The following is a 19,058-nucleotide window of genomic DNA, read 5'->3' as shown; positions in this document are numbered from 1 at the left end:
CTAGCTACATTTACTCAGTTACATTTACTTAAGTAACTTTTTTTTGAAAAACTAAACACTTTTAGGAGTATTTTTACTACACTGTACTTTTTACGTTTACTTGAGTAATTTGTTATGAAGTATTTCTACTCTTTACTTGAGTAAAAATAAAAAATTCATACTGCAGTTTTTGTTAGATTGAGTTCTCTTTTTTTGAATTTTTATTTTATTTTACTTTGTTAATTGTATGACTTATTGTCATTTTCATCCTAAAACTACCAAAACATCCACTTGTATTTTGGTCCACCTGATTATGTAATTTTTAAATATTAAATGATTAATAATTTGATCAGTTACTCAGTACTTGAGTAGATTTATTTATTTTTTTTACCAAATACTTTTCCTTGAGTGATTTCTTGGATGGCTGCTTTTACTTTTTACTTGAGTAAAAATAAGTTGAAGTAGCGTTACTCTTATTTGAGTACAATTTTTATCCGCTCTGCCCACCTCTGGAAACAGATTAATGATGATGGTTGTGATGAACTACATTACCCATAATCCCCCAGCGTTCCCAAGACGGACTCCATTCAAGGCTGCAGCCGATGCAGGATTCCGGCGGATGCAGAGACAGAAAATAATGACTTCCCGCTCGGACAGGTACACCCCGCTCCCATTCGTTGCTTTTACCTGGTTTTAAATGACAAACACAGGAAAGCAAATAATTACGCGTTTATTAACCGCATCCATTCCGCAGCAGCTTGGTTATTCTGTGACGTAACGCTGACCACATTCACACTGACGCGCTTTGTTTCTGCTACTTCATCCAAATAAAACATCTGTCATCCATATGTGACAACAGCTGCGACTAAATATTTATATTATTGTGTCTTTATTAGTTCACTTACATCGTTGTTGATCAAACACGGAGTTAAAAGTAAGTGATGGGAATTACGTCACGGCATACGTCACAGATAGGTAGGAAACCTCTAGATTTCCATCCACCAAGAGAATAACATGAATCTGTCTGTGTTTTGGGTTCATGATTAAAATATTCATTCAGACTGAATTTGTTATTCTGTAGTTATACTGCTCGTGTAACTTTTTTTATTTTGGTCTTTTAAATAAAACAATTTGCTTATAACTTTATATTTTTGTCTGATGACGTTTTAAATATTAAATCAGATGTTCTGAACATTTGAACAGAATATTTAAATAAACATATGTCGATATACAATTTTTTGGTACTATACTAGCAGTAGGCGACATTGGAATTTTATCACAATATTTTGTAGTACTATTACCGTTATATTACTATTATCATTTGTTTCTTTTTTTATTTGTTGTTGGATAACAGATTATGAAACACTTACATGGTACAGCTGGTTGGTACTATAGTGACATTTACTTGAGTAACTACGCTGTAGTAATTTTATTATGAAGTATTTCTACCCACTGAATGACAAACATGTTTTAGCTAAAATTTCACCAGACACAGACACATATCTACAGTTTTTGCTGAAATTTTATACGTTTTTTTCTTATTTTTTTGTTACTTATATGAATTATTGTCATTTTCATCCTTAAAATACCAAAATTTCCACTTAACTTTATGTTTTAGTCTGTCTGATTATGTAATTTTATTCAGTGATAATTTGATCAGTTACTCAGTACTTGAATAGACATTTTACCAAATATTTTTTCACTTTTACTTGAGTAATTTCTTGGACAGCTACATTTTACTGTTACTTGAATAAAAATATTTGGCCACAACACTGTGACAGTATTAACAAATATGTAATAATCATATTCTTCATAAAAGTTACTGCCGTTTTAAGTGTTTAAAATAATAATAAAAATATGAGGTTAATTGATTAATCATCAGAATAATCGATAGATTACTAAAATAATCATAGCTGCAGGCTTAATCTGATGTGTTCTGGACTCGGCGGTCATCCGGTGAAGAGCACCTGGTCCTCTTTGCGTTTCCAGGTGTCTATTTATACCAGCCGAGCGGCTCTTTTCCGTCAGTGATCCTCTTAGCGTCCCACGCTGTGGCAGCAGCGTGGAGCAGCTTTTCCGATGATAGTTCAGGCTGCAAGCCGAGCTGTAGCCTGAACTGCACACAGCAACAGGTTCCTCCACGTTGTTTCGGGGAGGTTGCCACGGTAACCGAGCGGCTAGAGAGCCGCGAGATGTCAAGCGGATCGGATATGTCTCTGCTTGACTGCACCGGAGCCCGAATCTCCGGGTGCTGGTCACTGAGAAGCGACCGCAGGTAAGCGCTGACTGGACCGTGTTGTTGCTCATCACCGGTGGGAGGAATACTTTCCCACATGACGGTTTTCATATGTGGAGAGATTTAAACGGTCTCCAAACGCGGTGTGGTCAGAGGTCAGAGGTCAGAGGTCAGGGGCAGGGGCAGTGCAGGATCTGGGTGTAGGTGTGGGATTAATTTGGCTCGGTGTCTCAGATTCAAATGGGAAAGTCATTAGTTTTCATTTCCATTCATGTCTCACAAAAAATGAGAAAGAGCCCGAGTTTAGCTAGCAGCACTGCTAGCTACATTCAGGCTAACTGCAGCCGCTATGAGGGCTGGGCGATAAATTGACTACCGTATATCGATTGATTGAATATTTGTCTTTTGGCAATTTAATTTTTGTAAAATCTGGGCTTTTTTTTTTTTTTAACTTTAGTTTTACCAACGCACTCCTTGGATTTCCAGAGTTCATAGCAGCACTCCCAGGGCGGCCATCTTGTTTGCCATGCTTGTTTTCGTTTTATTTTGACTTTGAATTCAGGTCAACTGATGAAATATAAAGCTAAGATTACTGTCCATCCATCCCATCCAGCCATCCATCCATCCATCCATCCATCCATCCATCCATCCATCCATCCATCCATCCATCCATCCATCTTTCTCTCCCCATCTTTAAAAGCCTTCCAGAAATTTTACCAAATTCATCACAGGTGCTTAAATTTAACTAAGAAATTGGACATTTCAGTCTTTAAGTATTTTTAATTTTGACAGGAAAAACGCATCATAACCCTGAGAGAATGAGACCAAAGTGAATGTGACGTGTTCGTTTTAGAGAGAGAAATATTAAACCTTACAGCATCACCAAGCGTTTGGATTTAATGTGTGAAAAATATCATCAGAAGTCAAAGCTGAACTCTGAAGCTATTCTGGAAATGCTGCCATAGACCATAAAGCTGAATCAGATCAGATCTGTTGCTGCAGCTCACCATGCGACTTCTCTGACCTGCCTGCTGCTTGCTGTTCTGCAGTGGGAGCGGAGAGGACTCGCTGGACCGGCTCCTGCCTCACGCCGGGGCCCCCCGCAGGAAGAGCGCCACCTCTCTGAGTAAAACGGAACCACCTCTGCTCCGCACCGGCACACGTACCATCTACACCGCCGGCCGCCCTCCCTGGTACGACGAGCACGGCGCTCAGTCCAAAGAGGCTTTCGTCATCGGTATGACGCGGTTCTCCTCCTTCATGTTACAGAGTCCACCATTTTGTACCGTTCTCTCTACATGTCCATCAGGGCATTTATCATGCTGGCTTGGTGTTTTTGGGGGCCCCCTGGTGGCGTGGAGGCCCTAAGCAGCCACTTAACTCTCATTATCTTGGGCCGGCTGTGATGTCCATGTACACTTTTATGTAATCAGTCATTCATACCACCAGACATTAGATTCACCCAGAACAGCTGAGATCTGTGTGTCTGCAGGGCTGTGTGGGGGCAGCGCCTCAGGGAAGACCACTGTGGCCAACAAGATCATCGAGGCGCTCGATGTGCCCTGGGTTGTGCTTCTGTCTATGGATTCTTTCTACAAGGTGAGCAGTTCTTCCTCATGCTTATATGTGGATTTACTGCAGAAAGAAATCGTCTTTAGGAGGAAATATTTTCATCCTCTTGGTGTTTTGTTGTGCCAATGTTTTCAGTCACAGACAGAACCATTTAATAAGCCGTCATGCTTTCTGTTTGTCTGCATGTATCATGTATGTTTATGCCGTTGCTGCTGTTAAAAGTGAACAGGTTAGGATAGATCTATGCATGTTTGTTACATTTTTTGGACAAAATTATTCTTAATAAATTAAATTTTAGTCTGCTCAGTTTGAGCTCCTTTCAGAATGAGCTGTTTTGATGCATCTTGTCATTTTAAATCCAAATAAGCTGCAGCTAGCAGCTCAACGTTTACACTCTCATGTGAAAATCACTGCAATTAGATGCGCAATTATACTGCCGTACATCTTTGAAAAGCATTAGTAAAGCCTCCTGGACAACCAACAAAAATGCATCAAGGGGTTTATTTCTGGTAAGTCAACAACCAAACACTTACCTTTTTCAGCATCCATTGTACAGCACAACAAAACAGAAAAGAAACAGTTAAGGCCCAAGAGCTGTTGTTGTTGCCTTAAGAACAGCTAATTCATCTAAAACCTGATCATCATTTATTAATTACATTTTCCTTAAATTCCCAGTTGTTTCTGCGTGTCTCTAGTTTATTTATTTTTTTATTTCATTGTGCTTTCTTTCTTTCTTTCTTGCACAATGAAAGAAAGAAAGAAAATGAAAGGAAGGAATTTTGATTCTGAAAAAAACCCAGCTGGGCCTGGAACACAGCTTTGGTTGCTAGGTAACGACTGGGCTTGGCTGTGGTTGCTAGGTGACGGGCAGTGCCTGCTCATTTGCGGCATTAGATTCCGGAGGTTTTTGAAATGGCTCGTTTTCCAAACACCCAAAAACATTAACTTACTGACAAAAAAACGTGTGGATGTTTCTTTTTTTAGGTGCTTTGGCTGTTTTTAGAACCAAACGAAGGAACAGAAACTTACAAAATGTGAATTTACGTCATAATACGTCACTTGATAGTCCATTACACTCGGTTTGATTGTGGACCGAATAGCAGAGATTCTGGCGTGACAAACAGTTAGAATGATTTACCGAAGAGCTACTTGTTTTCCTGCGGCTTCGCGGCGTCTCGAAGCTCCTCTGAGTTGCCTCCATGCTGCATTTGCTGCAGGTTTTGTCCCCAGAGGAGCAGCTCCTGGCAGCGCAGAACGACTACAACTTTGACCATCCGGGCGCGTTCGACTTTGAGCTGCTGGTGGCCACGCTGCGAAAGCTGAAGCAGGGAAAGAGCGTCAAGATCCCTGTGTATGACTTCACCACACATGGGAGACAGAAAGACTGGGTACGTGTTGCTCTGGTCGCGCATCAAAGCGTATTTATTACTGCACTGCAAAACTACAAAGTCAAACAAGTATTTTTGTCTAGTTTCTAGTGCAAATATCTAACTTGTATGTAACTTTTCAGCAAGATATAGGAGCTTGTTTTAACAAAATAATTCCTTAATATTGATGAAACCATTCTAGCTGATTATTTCACTTATAACAATACATTTTTCCCTTGTTACTGGTGAAGTAGTCTGCCAATGGAACTAGTACTTTTTTAAGGAATTATTGACTCAAAACAAGCTCATATCCTGCTGAAAATTCAATTACAAATTAATTTAGACTTATTTCAAGTGCACTAAGATATTTGCTCTAGAGTCTAGACCAAAAATACCTTGTAAGATTTTGTGTTTTTACAGTGTAGTGTCTCTTTCTGATGAGCAGAATGAAGGGTTAGCTTCTTCACCATGAAGCAAAAATAAACAAAAATCCTATTTATCTCACTTTATATCTTAAAAACGGTTGTAAATGCATGTATATTGTTCCTTTATCCCTATTTATTTCCTCTAAAGTTGATAAATGTATACAGTCCTTGTTTGCGCACACATTCTTGGTCAATGAATCTGATTTTATTTTTGCTAATTTTGGTGAAATATCCACAGGTAATTCACAAATTTGCACCCAATTAATGCTTTTAAAATGTATTCAACCCCAAGATGAGTTCATGTAAACTCGTGGATTTCTCCATCAGATTCATTCAAAGTAAACATTTTTTTCCTCCTCAGAGCACTAATATTTCCACCACGTTATAAATGAAATAATTTTCCAGTGGAATTTGGACTTTTTCATCAGCATTATGGAATTGACTTAAAACAAACTCTTATATCTTGCTGAAAAGTTTGATAATTGCACCAGAAATTGGACCAAAATACTTGATTTTGGTGTGTTACAAATCAGTGTTACACACTGATTTGCAGTGTGTGACAAGTAAATTAAGAACCTGTCTTATAATTTTAAGAAAAAGAATGTAGGATTGTATGTTTGAGGGCTGAATTTTCAAATTTGAGATTATAGAAGCAAAGTGAAATTAAATTGTCCCTCAGACTTGTTTCTGTTTCTTCTTTTCTCCTCCTCATGCTTCGGCCTTTTCTCTTTCTGCAGAAAAATGTGTACGGCGCGAGCGTTATCATATTCGAGGGAATAATGTCTTTTGCAGACAAGGAGCTTCTCCAGGTATGGCAGCACATCTTTCATTCCTCCGTATTTGAAGAACTCTCTGTGAAACAATCAGAAGCTGCTGCTTTTTGCAGCCGTTCTGCTGAAGTCGGAGCGACTGAAGGTGTTTCTCTTTCTGCCCGTCTGCAGCTGCTGGATATGAAAATCTTTGTGGACACAGACTCAGACATCCGACTCGTCCGCCGGCTCCGCAGGGACATCACAGAGCGCGGCCGGGACATTGAAGGCGTCATCAAGCAGTACAACAAGTTTGTGAAGCCTGCCTTTGAGCAGTACATTGAACCCACCATGAGGCTGGCCGACATCGTCGTGCCTCGAGGTTTGCGCCGCTGCGGCCATCTTGAACAGGGAACGATGTTCCAACAACGTCTGACTTATGTTTCCCTTGTGAAGGTGGTGGGAACATGGTGGCCATCGATCTGATAGTCCAGCATGTCCACAGCCAGCTGGAGGAGGTTAGCATGTGGCGCCCCCATGTGTTCGACAGATGTAACTCACACACTTTTATTTTATTGTGGTTCGTTTGTGACTATAAAACAGAATAAAATACTCTTTTTAAAGCTGTAGAAATATTACAAATCAACTTAACTTTTCCCATTTTTTACTTTATAAATTTTATTATTAACTTCAGTCATCACCACACTTTATAAATACTAATATATTTTCTAAATTTCTAAAAAGCTTGTGTTTTTTTTTTCCAGAACAAAAGTTAATTTGTTGGTTTATTTTTTATTATTCCAAATATGAATATTTGAATTTTTTTAGTGTATTGTTTTAGCCTGTATGGAAAATTGGCTGCAACACTGATTCTAAACATTTGTTTTCTGTACAACAGCATAGAAAATCATAATCAAAAGCTTAATTTTTTTTCCTTTTTCTTTTATATGCAAATTGGTAGATTTAATAGAGGAAAAAAATATGTTCCCTTGGTGGAAAACAATGAAACGTGAAATTGAGGGAAATTCAACAATAGAATGAAAAAAGCAGTTAAGAGTAGAAATTAATTTGTATCTATTCAAAAAAATAAAATGAATTTTGATTGTGTGACAGTGGCTTCAGTAAACCTGATGGGACACAGATTACTCTGTTTAAAAAACAAAGTTTGGAAGAAAAGAGACAACAACTAAAACTCAAGCAAATATCCAGTTATTTATTATTTATTATATATTACATTTTTCCCAGTACGGCACCTTGGTGAACCCCGTATGCAGTTTAAAAGACGTACGAAAAACATGAAGAAAAAGAGGCAACAACTAAAACTCAACCAAATATTAATTTATTATTATGATTATTGTGGAGAAACGAATAAGTTAAAAAAGTTGGTTTGATGTGAGAGCTAGAGCGTTAACATGTACTTTTTTAGACATAAACGGTTTATCAACATTAAACCATTTAATACGTTGAACTGATTTTAGTGGCCTGTAGACAACTTTTAGTACTTTAAAAACAAAAACCATCAATAAAATACTAGAAAACTACAGAACCCCATTTAAAACTGAACAATATTGTATTGTTTACTTGCACATATTAGAATCATATTGTTTTCTAAATAAATGTTTAACCAAGATTTTATGATCAATACGTAGAAACATAGAAAGAGACCAGAAAAATCTCAAACTAATAAACTCTGGATGTTTTCCTTCCTCAACACAATCTTTAGCTTAGCTAAAAAAAAAAAAAAAAACAATCTTTAGCTTAGCTAAAAACAAAAAAAACAATCTTTAGCTTAGCTAAAAAAAAAAAAAAAACAATCTTTAGCTTAGCTAAAAACAAAAAAAACAATCTTTAGCTTAGCTAAAAACAAAAAAAAAAACAATCTTTAGCTTAGCTAAAAACAAAAAAAAACAATCTTTAGCTTAGCTAAAAACAAAAAAAACAATCTTTAGCTTAGCTAAAAACAAAAAAAACAATCTTTAGCTTAGCTAAAAACAAAAAAAACAATCTTTAGCTTAGCTAAAAACAAAAAAAACAATCTTTAGCTTAGCTAAAAACAAAAAAAACAATCTTTAGCTTAGCTAAAAACAAAAAAAAACAATCTTTAGCTTAGCTAAAAAAGAACTAAAAAATAAAACAATCTTTAGCTTTATCTCTTTAGCTTAGCTTGTGTGAGTTTCACGCCGTTCAAACTAGAACTGGGCCTTTAAACGCATCTAAATGTCCGTCTCATCCAGGAGATTTATAGGATTATTGTGTTTTAATGATGGATTTTGGGGGGTAAATTTTAGAGGTTTTACACTTTTCTATCCCTGACAGTCTTTTCTCCTTTGATTTTCTTTGTCTTTTCATTTAATTTCTTTTCTCTTTGTGCAGCGTGAGCTCAGTGTCAGGTACGCTGAAACATATTTTAGCTTCCTCAGCAACTAAAACTTGACTCCATGGCGGATTTATTGCCTCTGTGTGCACTTTGACCTAGTCAGAAGTTTACACACATTCTTCCTGCGCACAAATATCTTATAAATTTTGGACTTTTAAGGATTTGTTTTCTTTTGAGTGATCTTGAACGTATATCGTTGTTTTTGTTTTGTCGAACCATTAAACTTTTCTCAGAGGGAATTTGTTGGTTGCTTCTGAACATCCAACAAATCTCCATCAGACGGATGAAACAAGAACAACAACATTTTTTCCCTCCATCCAGGAGTTGGTAGAGGTTTAGGGTCAGGAAAAGGGCCGATAACATCCCTGCAGACCCCACACATTCTGGACACATTCTGGTTGGACATTTATCTTGAGATCAGTGCTACACAGATGGTAGATGCACTTGAAAAACACTAAATCTTACCAAGTTGCGTCGCGTTTCTGGTGAAAATATCTTAGCAAACATGAAATAAGACAAAACTGAATTACAAGTAACTTTTTACCAAGAGATAAGGAGCATTTTATAAGTGAATATTTCCTTTACATTAATGAAAAAGTGCTAGTTCCATTGTCAGATTATTTCACTTGTAGCAGGACATTTTCCCAAGTGAAATAGTCTGCTAGTGAAACTAGAACTTTTTCATCTATAGTAAGGAACTATTGATGTTTTAATAAGCTCCCATCTTACTGAAAAGTTACTTGTTATTTTGTTTTGTCTTTTTTCAAGAGTATTAAGGTATTTGCACTAGAAATTAGACATAAAATACTTGTCAGATTTCACTCTGAACAGCTGGAAGGGTTAGCTGCTCTACCGTGAAGCGAATTAAACATATTTGGACAACAACAATCCTATTTTACACATTTTGTGTATGAAAATGGCTGCAAACAGAACAATATTAGCATATTGTTCCTCTAATCTTATTTTACTCCCTCTAAGGTTTATATATTTAAGGTCTGAGCGCTTTAAAACCAAAGTCAGATTCCTTGGTTTTGCACACAATCTTGGTCAATAAATCTGATTCTAATTCTGCTGATTCTGATCAAATATCCAGCGGAAATTCAAACATTTGTATCCAGTTCATGCTTTTAAAATGTACTGAGTCCTAAGATGAGTGTATGTAAACTTGTGGCTGGACATTGTGTTTCTGTCAGAGTAAATAAAAGTAAAACCCTTTTTCTTTGTCTTGTTTTCTCCAGAGCTCTGCTCGCCTCGGTCCAGCAGACGCAGCCGCTGCCTCAGACGCTCAGCGTGCTGGAGAGCTCGCCGCAGGTCCGCGGCCTGCACACCATCATCAGGTACGGCGACACGCAGGTTCACCTGAAGAACTGCCGCATTTAAACTGAAGGTTGTTTCTCTGCTGCAGGAACAGAGAGACGAGCCGAGATGAGTTCATCTTCTACTCAAAGAGATTAATGCGTCTTCTCATCGAACATGCTCTGACTTTTCTACCCTCTCAGGTGGTTTCAATTAGAAAACTGGTGTTCAAAACATGCGGCCTCGCATTTTAAGCACCTTGCTGTTCTTGAGGTGACTGATTTATAAAAAATAAAAACTTTTAACAAAAGTGTTCTGGATCAATTCACTGCAAAAATTCACACCAAGCATTTTTGGTTTAGTTTCTGGTGCAACTGTCTTAGTACTCTTTAAATGAGACAAAACTAATTTACAAGTAACTTTTCAGCAAAGACATCGGAGCTTGTTTTAAGTCAATAATGATTTAAAATGTATTAAAAAGTACTAGTTTTACTGGTAGGTTATTTCATTTATGACATGGTAAAAGTGACTTGTTTTAAATGACATAATTTGTCAGTGAAACTGGAACTTCATCAATATTAAGCATTTATTAACTTAAAACATCTTCCTGAAACAAACACAGACACATAGCTGCAGTTTTTAAGTTTCATATTTAAAGAAATTAATTTGGAAAAAATGTTTCTTTTGCCTGATTTTGTTCTTTTGTGATTATATTATTTATATGGATTATTTTCACTTTGATCTTTAAAATGCCAAAAGTTCAACATATTCTTATATTTTGGTCCGTCTGATTGTGTATTTTTTAAATATTAAATGATTAATCAGAATGATCAATTACACACTACTAGAGTAAACTTTTACCAAATACTTTTTTTTTTACTTTTTTGAGTTTAAAATGTTGAAGTAGTGCATTTTTACCAAATATTTAATGACTATTTTACACTTACTGGATTAATTCCTTGGACAGCTGCCTTTTACTTTCACTAGAGTAATTTTTTTGGATGCTTTACCCATTTCACTCCATGTCAGCTAAAAAACAACAACTTTCCTGTGTGTTTCTCTTTTTGTTGCTTCTTTTTGCAGCCTTGTGTGGTTCAGACTCCGCAGGGCCCGGACTACGACGGCCGCAGCTACAAGGGGAAAGGAGTGAGCGATGTTCTCTTAGCTCCCTGCTGAGCGTTCTCCTCTCCTCGCCTTTGCTCCACTTCCTCTTCCTCGCCTCCGCAGATCACCGGCGTCTCCATCCTGAGGGCAGGAGAGACCATGGAGCCCGCCCTGAGGGCCGTGTGCAAGGACGTCCGCATCGGGAAGATCCTGATCCAGACCAACATGGACTCCGGCGAGCCAGAGGTAGCGGAAACCCTCAACCCGACCCGACCCGTTTGCTATTCAACACAGCGTCTCAAAATGACTTTCCACCATTGTTTTTTTATATATATATGTATAAAAAATTCTTCCTGGTGATGCTTGTCTCCGTGGTAACTACCTGTCCTGTGCCTGTAACCGTGGCAACCGCTCTACCCTCCACTCTGGCCTGGCCAGCTGCACTACCTGCGCTTGCCCAAAGACATCAGCGAGGATCACGTCATCCTGATGGACAGCACCGTCTCCACCGGCGCCGCGGCCATGATGGCGGTCCGGGTTCTGCTGGTGGGTGGAGACTAGCTACTAGTCGACCCCACGCTCACGCTCGTCTGTGTTTGGTTGGTAGTAGAGATGAAAGTTATCGATTAATGAGATCATCTAAAGTTGATTGAGCTTATCAATCGAATGATGGTTCATTTGGGCCTTTGTAGATAGATAGAAGCAATAAATTTCCACCAAAAGACTCCAAAACTTTAGATTAATCTCAGAAATTTTCCATAAAAACAAGAACATTTCTGAGCTCCAAAAGTTTAAAATTTGCTTGATAGAAACAGATCTATCTAGTAAAATTTCAGGAATTTTCTTTCTTATTTTGAAAAGTAAAAAATTTGCTAGAAAGAACTCCCGAAATTATTGAAACTGAAATTTTGAGATTTCTGAGATTGATCTCAAAATTTCATTTTTTCTAGCAAATTTTCAACTTCTTCAAACTCAAGAAATTTCCTTTTTTCAAGAAAATTTCTGAGATTAATATAAAAATGTATTCTCCATTTTTTAAAATCTGAAATGACCTCATGTCATCAATCTTACAATCGACTAATTATTAATTCATAAACGACCATTTTCTTAGAAACCTAAGTTTTATCTCGTATCAACAGTACCAACTGTATTTTATAACATAAAGGCATACATTTTCCATAAAAATGCTGAATTTAAAAAATATTCTTTAAATTTTAACATTATTTTGTGTCGTCATCTCTATTAAATATTGATTGAATAAATATAAATTTGTGTTTTTTCCACATTATTAAACCTATACATATTTTTAAAAATCTCTTAGGTTACAGAATAGAAAAATGAACGATGAAAATATGTGAAACAGAGAGAAGTTCATACAGAAGTACTGTCTCTGGTTGCCCTGGAAGGAGAGTAAAAGATCTTTCTATTATATGAATTAACTCAGGACATCATCATGTTTCCCTCACATTTACATTTTTTCTGCGTCCTCTGCTTTTCTGTAACCACATTCTCGTCTTTGTAGCGCATTTACAATATTTGATTAATAAAGTTGAAGCAGCTCGACTGAATAAGAGCTAGTAAGATAACAACTTAATGAGTTTGTCGAGAGTTTATATTTCAAAACGTAACATCATAAAGTGCATTTTCCACCCCACACCGGACCGTTAGACCGTTTCTCTTTCCAGTTGCTCTATATCCCCGCCGCCATCTTTGTTTCTATATTAACGGCTCAGAATGACCAGCGGCGCCCTCTGCTGGATGGCGGCCAAACGACAACACTAAAGGAAGGTCTAAGCGTATCGAGTGAAACTAATTTTAATATAATAAACTACTAATCGATTTGCATTGTTAGTTGGTGAGTTTGATTAGTACAATGTTTGGAAGACATTTTAAAAAAGATGATTACATCTGGTGTGTGTCTGAGCAGGATCATGAGGTTCAGGAGGAAAAGATCATGCTGGTGTCGCTGCTGATGGCTGAACTGGGAGTGCACTCTGTGGCCTACGCCTTCCCAAAGGTCAAGATCATCACCACGGCTGTGGACAAGGACCTGGACGAATCCTTCCACGTCATTCCTGGTATCGGTAAGCAGCCACGCACATTTAAGTTTCAGTTCACTCATTTCATTTTAACAGAGATGTAACTCGTTACTTTTACTCAACTACATCAGTAACGTTTTTTTGAAAAGATGTACTTTTATTTGAGTAATTTCATTTTGAAGTATTTTTGCTCTTATTTGAGTAAAATGTCTGGATTTTCTACCCACTAGATGAAAAACAAACATGTTTTAACCAGAAGTTTACCAGTCACAGACACACGCCTGCAGTTTTTGCTGAAGTTTCATAAGTTTTTTTATTGAAAGAAACTGATTTGGAAAAATGTTCTTACTTTGTTACTTTTATGAATTATTGTCCTTTTACTCCTTAAAATACCAAAATTTAAACTTAAATATGTATTTTTTGGTTAATCTGAATATATAATTTTTAAATATCAATTGATCACTTGATCAATTAGTCAGACTTTTTACCAATTACTTTTTAACTCTTACTTGAGTACATTTTTTGAGTGCTCTACCCACCTCAGATCCTGTAAATAAAACATAAAGAAGCAGCAACATGTAATGTATGTTCAAAATCTAAATATAAAGTATTATTTACCTTAACACTATCTCAAAATGACAATAACAACAAAAAAGAAAAACTTTTATTCATATCAGTTACCAGTAGCAACCTCAAACACTATAATTAGTGAAACTAAATATCCTTTAGAAGAAATGCATGATAAAAAAGGATGAGCTCAAAATAAAACGTTGCTAAGATATCAAATGTGACGTTTGTTAACAAAGCTGCTGCTTTTTATGAGATTTAAATAAAGTTTCAGTCTGAGTCACATTATAGACCTCCATATAGAAATCTGAATTTTGTCATTTTAAAGGACTATTTAGAGCTACGCAACTTTAAATATTGAAAATATAAATCAATATTGTCGAAAAATTGTTTTTCTAAGCATTGCTAAAAGCAATTTTTGACATTGAAAAGAGCGTTTTTGGCTAAAAAACTAAAAAAAAAAAACTAGATCTGACTGCAGCTTTAACTAGGAATATGTAGTTAATGATTTTAATGAGAATGTGTTGAATAAATGTGGGCCTGCTTATTGACAGAAAAAAGAGAGTGCAGAAACTGTGACTAATCTTCAACCATCAAAAACACAAATGTTTGGACCGGAACCGTCTTATGTACAAAATTAGTGTTAAATTAGGTTAAAACTTTTAAAGCATTAAAATCCTGTATTTCTCTTTGTGTTCCTAAATAAAATGTAAACTGGGGTAAAACTCTAGAAAATACAAAACATTACTGTAACCACATTATAGGAAATAGTAGCAGCAGAAACAATGACTGGTTTTCTGTTTCAAATGAAAATGATGATTATATGTTTTATATTTTTGTGTATTTTGTGAAAAACGTCTGCATGTGTTTAGTTTAATTTCTTTTTAACGCTCCTCCTTTTCCTTCCTGTTTGCTGTTTCTCCGCTGCGTGTTTTCAGGAGACTTTGGGGACCGGTACTTTGGGACGGACGGGTCGGTCGGCTGGAGTGATGAAGAGAACCAGGAGCAGCTGTCAGTGTGACTCTGGTTAAGGCACAGACACCAGATACATTCTTATATTAATTTTATACACTGTAGACCATTTTTGTATGATAAAACAGCTACAAACGTGCTGAATATTTCTATAAAGACTGGTGCCATCATCACCTGTGAGGTTAAACATTGCAATAATTTCATTTATTTCATAATCTAATCCAGGATATGAATGAATTGTCTGTTTTTAAACTGAACATGTGTGAAATGTGCAGATTTATATATTTTTTAGGTTTAATGTGACAGAAAAAAATGTCAACAGGAAACACATCAGATCACTGTAATGTTCATTTTGTTTTTTGTTTAGCATGTTATAATGATAAGTGTCTTCATTTCCAAGAAATGCTGCACCTCTATGTAACTCACAATATTAAAAAAAAAAAAAAGCTATGCAAAAATATTAAAAATTAGCTGCTAAAGCTTCTTACTAAGTATTTATGGTCAGAGAACTTCCCCTGCAAATATCTTAGTACTTGGGATAAACAACTAATTTGTAAATAACTGTTCAACAAGCTTTTATATGAGCCTGTTTAAAGTAAATAATTCCTTAATATTGATGAAAAAGCATTTTGATTATTTAACTTATAAAATGTCTTTCTACAAGTGAAATAATCTGCCAGGGAACTAGAACTTTTTCATCCATATTAGGGATTTATTGCTCATGTTTCTTTCTGAAAAGTTTCTTGTAAGTTAGTTTTGTCTTATTTCACGTGTATGAAAAATATTTGCAGTAAAAAGTAAACCAAAATTACTTTGTAAGCTTTTGGGGTTTTGCAGTGTACTCTGTCTGCTCTGCACTTTTCACAAAAAGTTTGGGATATTTGGCTTTTGTGTGAAATTTATTGGAAACTTAAAGATTTCATCTCGTTCCAATAAGATTAAATAATAAATGATTAAATTTATGTAAAAGTTTTCTCATCTCCAGCAACATATTCCAGTGAAATGGTTCAATAATGTGTCATGGAATTTGAATTTTATCACAATATTTTGTGGTACTATTGTGATAACGATAGAAATAATTAAAAAAACTATTTTATTTCTTATTTTTTGACTGTATTCATGCCACCACAAACTCAAATATTGTCCTTGAAAACATTCCCATTAGGCTCTTTCAGGACGCCACTTACTTAAAAAAGTGGGATTTATATCACTGAATTTCACACAGTGTCTGCATTTAATCATGTTTTTTAATTTTCTGTTATTTATTGATGATTTCATGGGACAAACAAGTGGACAAAATGGCAATAGTTCTTTAATTTCCAGGAGATTCACATCAAAATTGTTGTTGCAAGAAGCGTACAATATTGCACTCGCATTGCATTGGTTCAACGCAGTAGTTAATATATTTCAGGAGCCATGCATTCATATAAAATGCAAATAATACATGCGGCCGGTTCTATGGCGACTCTTGATAAAAAAAAAAAAGTCACCAACGCGCCAAAACTGAGAGATTTGGAGACACAAAGATGCTGGAAAATAAAGAGAAGAAAGAGGAAAATGTGAATTTAAACTCAGAGTTCTGATTCTGTGTCAAAATGCTAATAAACAACCATTGTTAATTTTATGTCAGTTATATAAAATCATCACAAAACTGTTTCTTTCTTGTTATGGGATTTATAAACCTGCATTTTCTCCACTCTTACAGCCTGACATCAATTTATTTGGTAGATTTGAGTTTTAAGACCAGATTTGCCTAAAGGAAATTCTGATTATTAGAAAAAAACAAAAAACATCTGAATTCTGAAAAAAGTTAGAATTCTGAGACAAAAAAAATTCAATTCTGAGAAAAAAAGTTGGAATTATTAGATTAAAATAGGAATAGAAGAAAAAAAAATCCATAATTCTGACCTTAATTGGAATTCCAAAAAAGTAAAAATCCTGAGAAATAAAGTCAGAAATCTAAGTAAGAAGTCACAATTCTGAGAAAAAGTCAGAATTCTTAGATTGAACTCAGAATTCTGACATAAAATCCAATGTTTTTTAGTTTGTTTGTTTTGTCCTAATTCTCTTCCATAGTGAGAGAGATCTGAGCCTGTGTTCAGTTTTCTCTGCACACACAAACCAGTGCTTAAACTGAGAAGCTCCCCTCAGAGGTCACGGTCGGTCACAGGCTGGCAGCTGAATATTTTAAACCTCCTCAGACTCTCAGGGTTCACACGCAGGCCGCCCTGCTGCAGTACACTGTTCGGCCTGCAGGGGGCAGTGTCGCTCACGCTAATCCCTCTTTCCAGGGAGAAATCTCCTGCTCTCCCTGCTCCTTCTACTAATGCGCTCTGTAAAAACACAGAAGACACACTTACACACCCGAATTACATCTAAAACATTTGTAAATATATTTAATTTGTTATTTTACGTGCTAAATTCTCTGTTTTGTGCTTTCAGACTGTAAAAAGCTTGACTATAACAACATTCAGGTTGTTTTTGGGGGGGTTTTATGACCAGCACTGTTTGTTCCACTCTGCTGTGTTCACCCATAAAACCCACCCCTGGTGATGTTCCCTATTATCGGGTAATCTCCCACTTTACGGCAATCTCAGCTCCTCATTCATGCATTCATTCAGCCATTTATGCTGCTCACAGGGAGATTATCGCACATCACCGGAGCTGTGAATGTTGTGTCATCTTCACACCTACAGTCTGAGCGGCGCCCCATGTTTTGTTTTATTTTTGTTTTGTTTTTTTCCTCCAACCCACCGTGACTGGTTGGCACCGTGATCGGGGATGTCACACGACGTGCTCTGTATCCTCCAAGACAGCAGAAGACTCGCTCGCTCATGTGACTACTGCCTCAAGGTTAACCTGTTACCATGGAGACAGGCCAGCCAATGGAAATTCAGCAGACGGTTACGATGTTGACTGCAAGCTTTTTGTTTTAAGGGGTGACCTATTTTTTTTCTCCTTCCTCCCCCCCACCCTCCTCGGTCCACAGCAACACAGATGCAGACCCCACTACACACACACACACACACACACACACACACACACACACACACACACGCACACACACACACACACACACACACACATACACACACACACACACACACACACACACACAGCTCTACTAAAACAGATTTTTGTTAAATGTTAGTTTAAATTAAAAGCTCAAGATTGTTAAACTGAGATTTCGTTAAAAGGTTATAAAGTTATGTAAAAACTGAGTAAAATTAAAATTTTAAACTACTTTATTGATCCCAAAGAGAAATTAAATGTTGTAACTCATATCAATTCAGATTATTCAGTTATTATTAATAATGATCGCTGTTGGCAGGAACTTAATTTTTATAAAGAAATATTCACATATCTGTGCCTAATCTATTATTTTTATCACATTTCTGGACAGAAAAGTAATTTAATTGAAACTAAGCAACTAAAAATAAAGTAGTTTTATTTTGTAAACAAAGGATACAAACAAAAAGGGAAAAAAATCTAACAAATCTAGCAGGTGAAAAAGTTAGACCCCCTACTCCTGTTTGAGCCTTTCTAAACAAAGAGTAGATGCATGAAACTCGTTCAGACCAAAGTTTTTATCAAAATACAACTTATTAATGTTTACAATGCAAAATTTGTGGCCATTTTTAAATAATCACCATCTTATTTCTGGTTTTAGATTCTAAAACATAGAAAAACATAAAACATTTACAAAAAGACAATTGTTACATGGTCTTCCATGAGATGTTGATGGTTTTGGAAATTCAAATTCAAAAATACTTTATTGATCCCAAAGGGAAATTAAATGTTAGTGTAATGCATAATAAAGAGACTTCAAAGAGTTCTTGAAAATGATGCAAACAGAAAACGATATAAAGGTTTTCTTTTTGGCAATAAGTCAATGTTTTTTGGTGTCTAGAAAACAAGCCTTTTTGTAAACCTCCTCACTGTCCAGTCACAGGCACTGCGTCGTTACCTAGCAACCCCAGCCAAGCCCAACCTGTCGCCTAGCAACCAAAGCGGAACTCCCTAAAACAGCTCATTCTGAAAAGAGCTCAAAATGGGCAGAGCTGACCAAACTAAAATTTGATTATCTAAGAATCACTTTGTTAAAAAAAATCTAATGAACATGTTTTATCGCCCATAGAGCTATGCTAACCTGGTGAAGGAAGGAAAGTAGGTCACCTTTAAAGCATCTCCTGACCCCTGGCGGATTGTGACAGTAAGCAGGCCACAAAACATCCAAATGAAACAGCCAGCTATTGTAAATTTGATTGTTCTGAGTGTTAAGTCATCAGATGTAAACGGTGGCAACTGGTAACGGTGGCAACTGGTTATCCAGCTGGTCCCAGAGAAGTCAACGCTAAGGCAGACAATCTCAAAA

General features: G+C 36.4%; 1 protein-coding gene across 2 annotated transcripts; it reads left to right on the top strand.

The window, feature by feature from the left end:
* The first annotated feature begins 90 nt into the window (after positions 1-90).
* On the top strand, positions 91-15,641 carry uckl1a (uridine-cytidine kinase 1-like 1a). 2 transcript variants are annotated; one of them, XM_014983861.2, is made up of 15 exons: positions 91-636; positions 3,265-3,452; positions 3,708-3,814; positions 5,005-5,175; positions 6,317-6,388; positions 6,521-6,710; positions 6,785-6,846; positions 8,702-8,718; positions 9,944-10,042; positions 10,111-10,204; positions 11,085-11,147; positions 11,229-11,351; positions 11,544-11,651; positions 13,033-13,189; positions 14,650-15,641. In XM_014983861.2, the coding sequence occupies exons 1-15, from the start codon at positions 503-505 to the stop codon at positions 14,730-14,732; spliced, it is 1,668 nt and encodes a 555-aa protein (XP_014839347.2). In that variant the 5' UTR covers positions 91-502; the 3' UTR covers positions 14,733-15,641. The 2 variants fall into 2 exon arrangements, with proteins under 2 accessions (XP_014839347.2, XP_014839346.1); XM_014983860.2 differs by lacking the exon at positions 91-636 and adding an exon at positions 2,012-2,254.
* Positions 15,642-19,058: the final 3,417 nt, after the last annotated feature.

The sequence above is a fragment of the Poecilia mexicana genome, unplaced genomic scaffold (assembly GCF_051168715.1).
Source record: "Poecilia mexicana isolate PSO_F unplaced genomic scaffold, ASM5116871v1 scaffold_7, whole genome shotgun sequence".
Lineage (NCBI taxonomy): Eukaryota > Metazoa > Chordata > Actinopteri > Cyprinodontiformes > Poeciliidae > Poecilia > Poecilia mexicana.
This window is presented reverse-complemented; position numbering and strand designations above follow the sequence as displayed.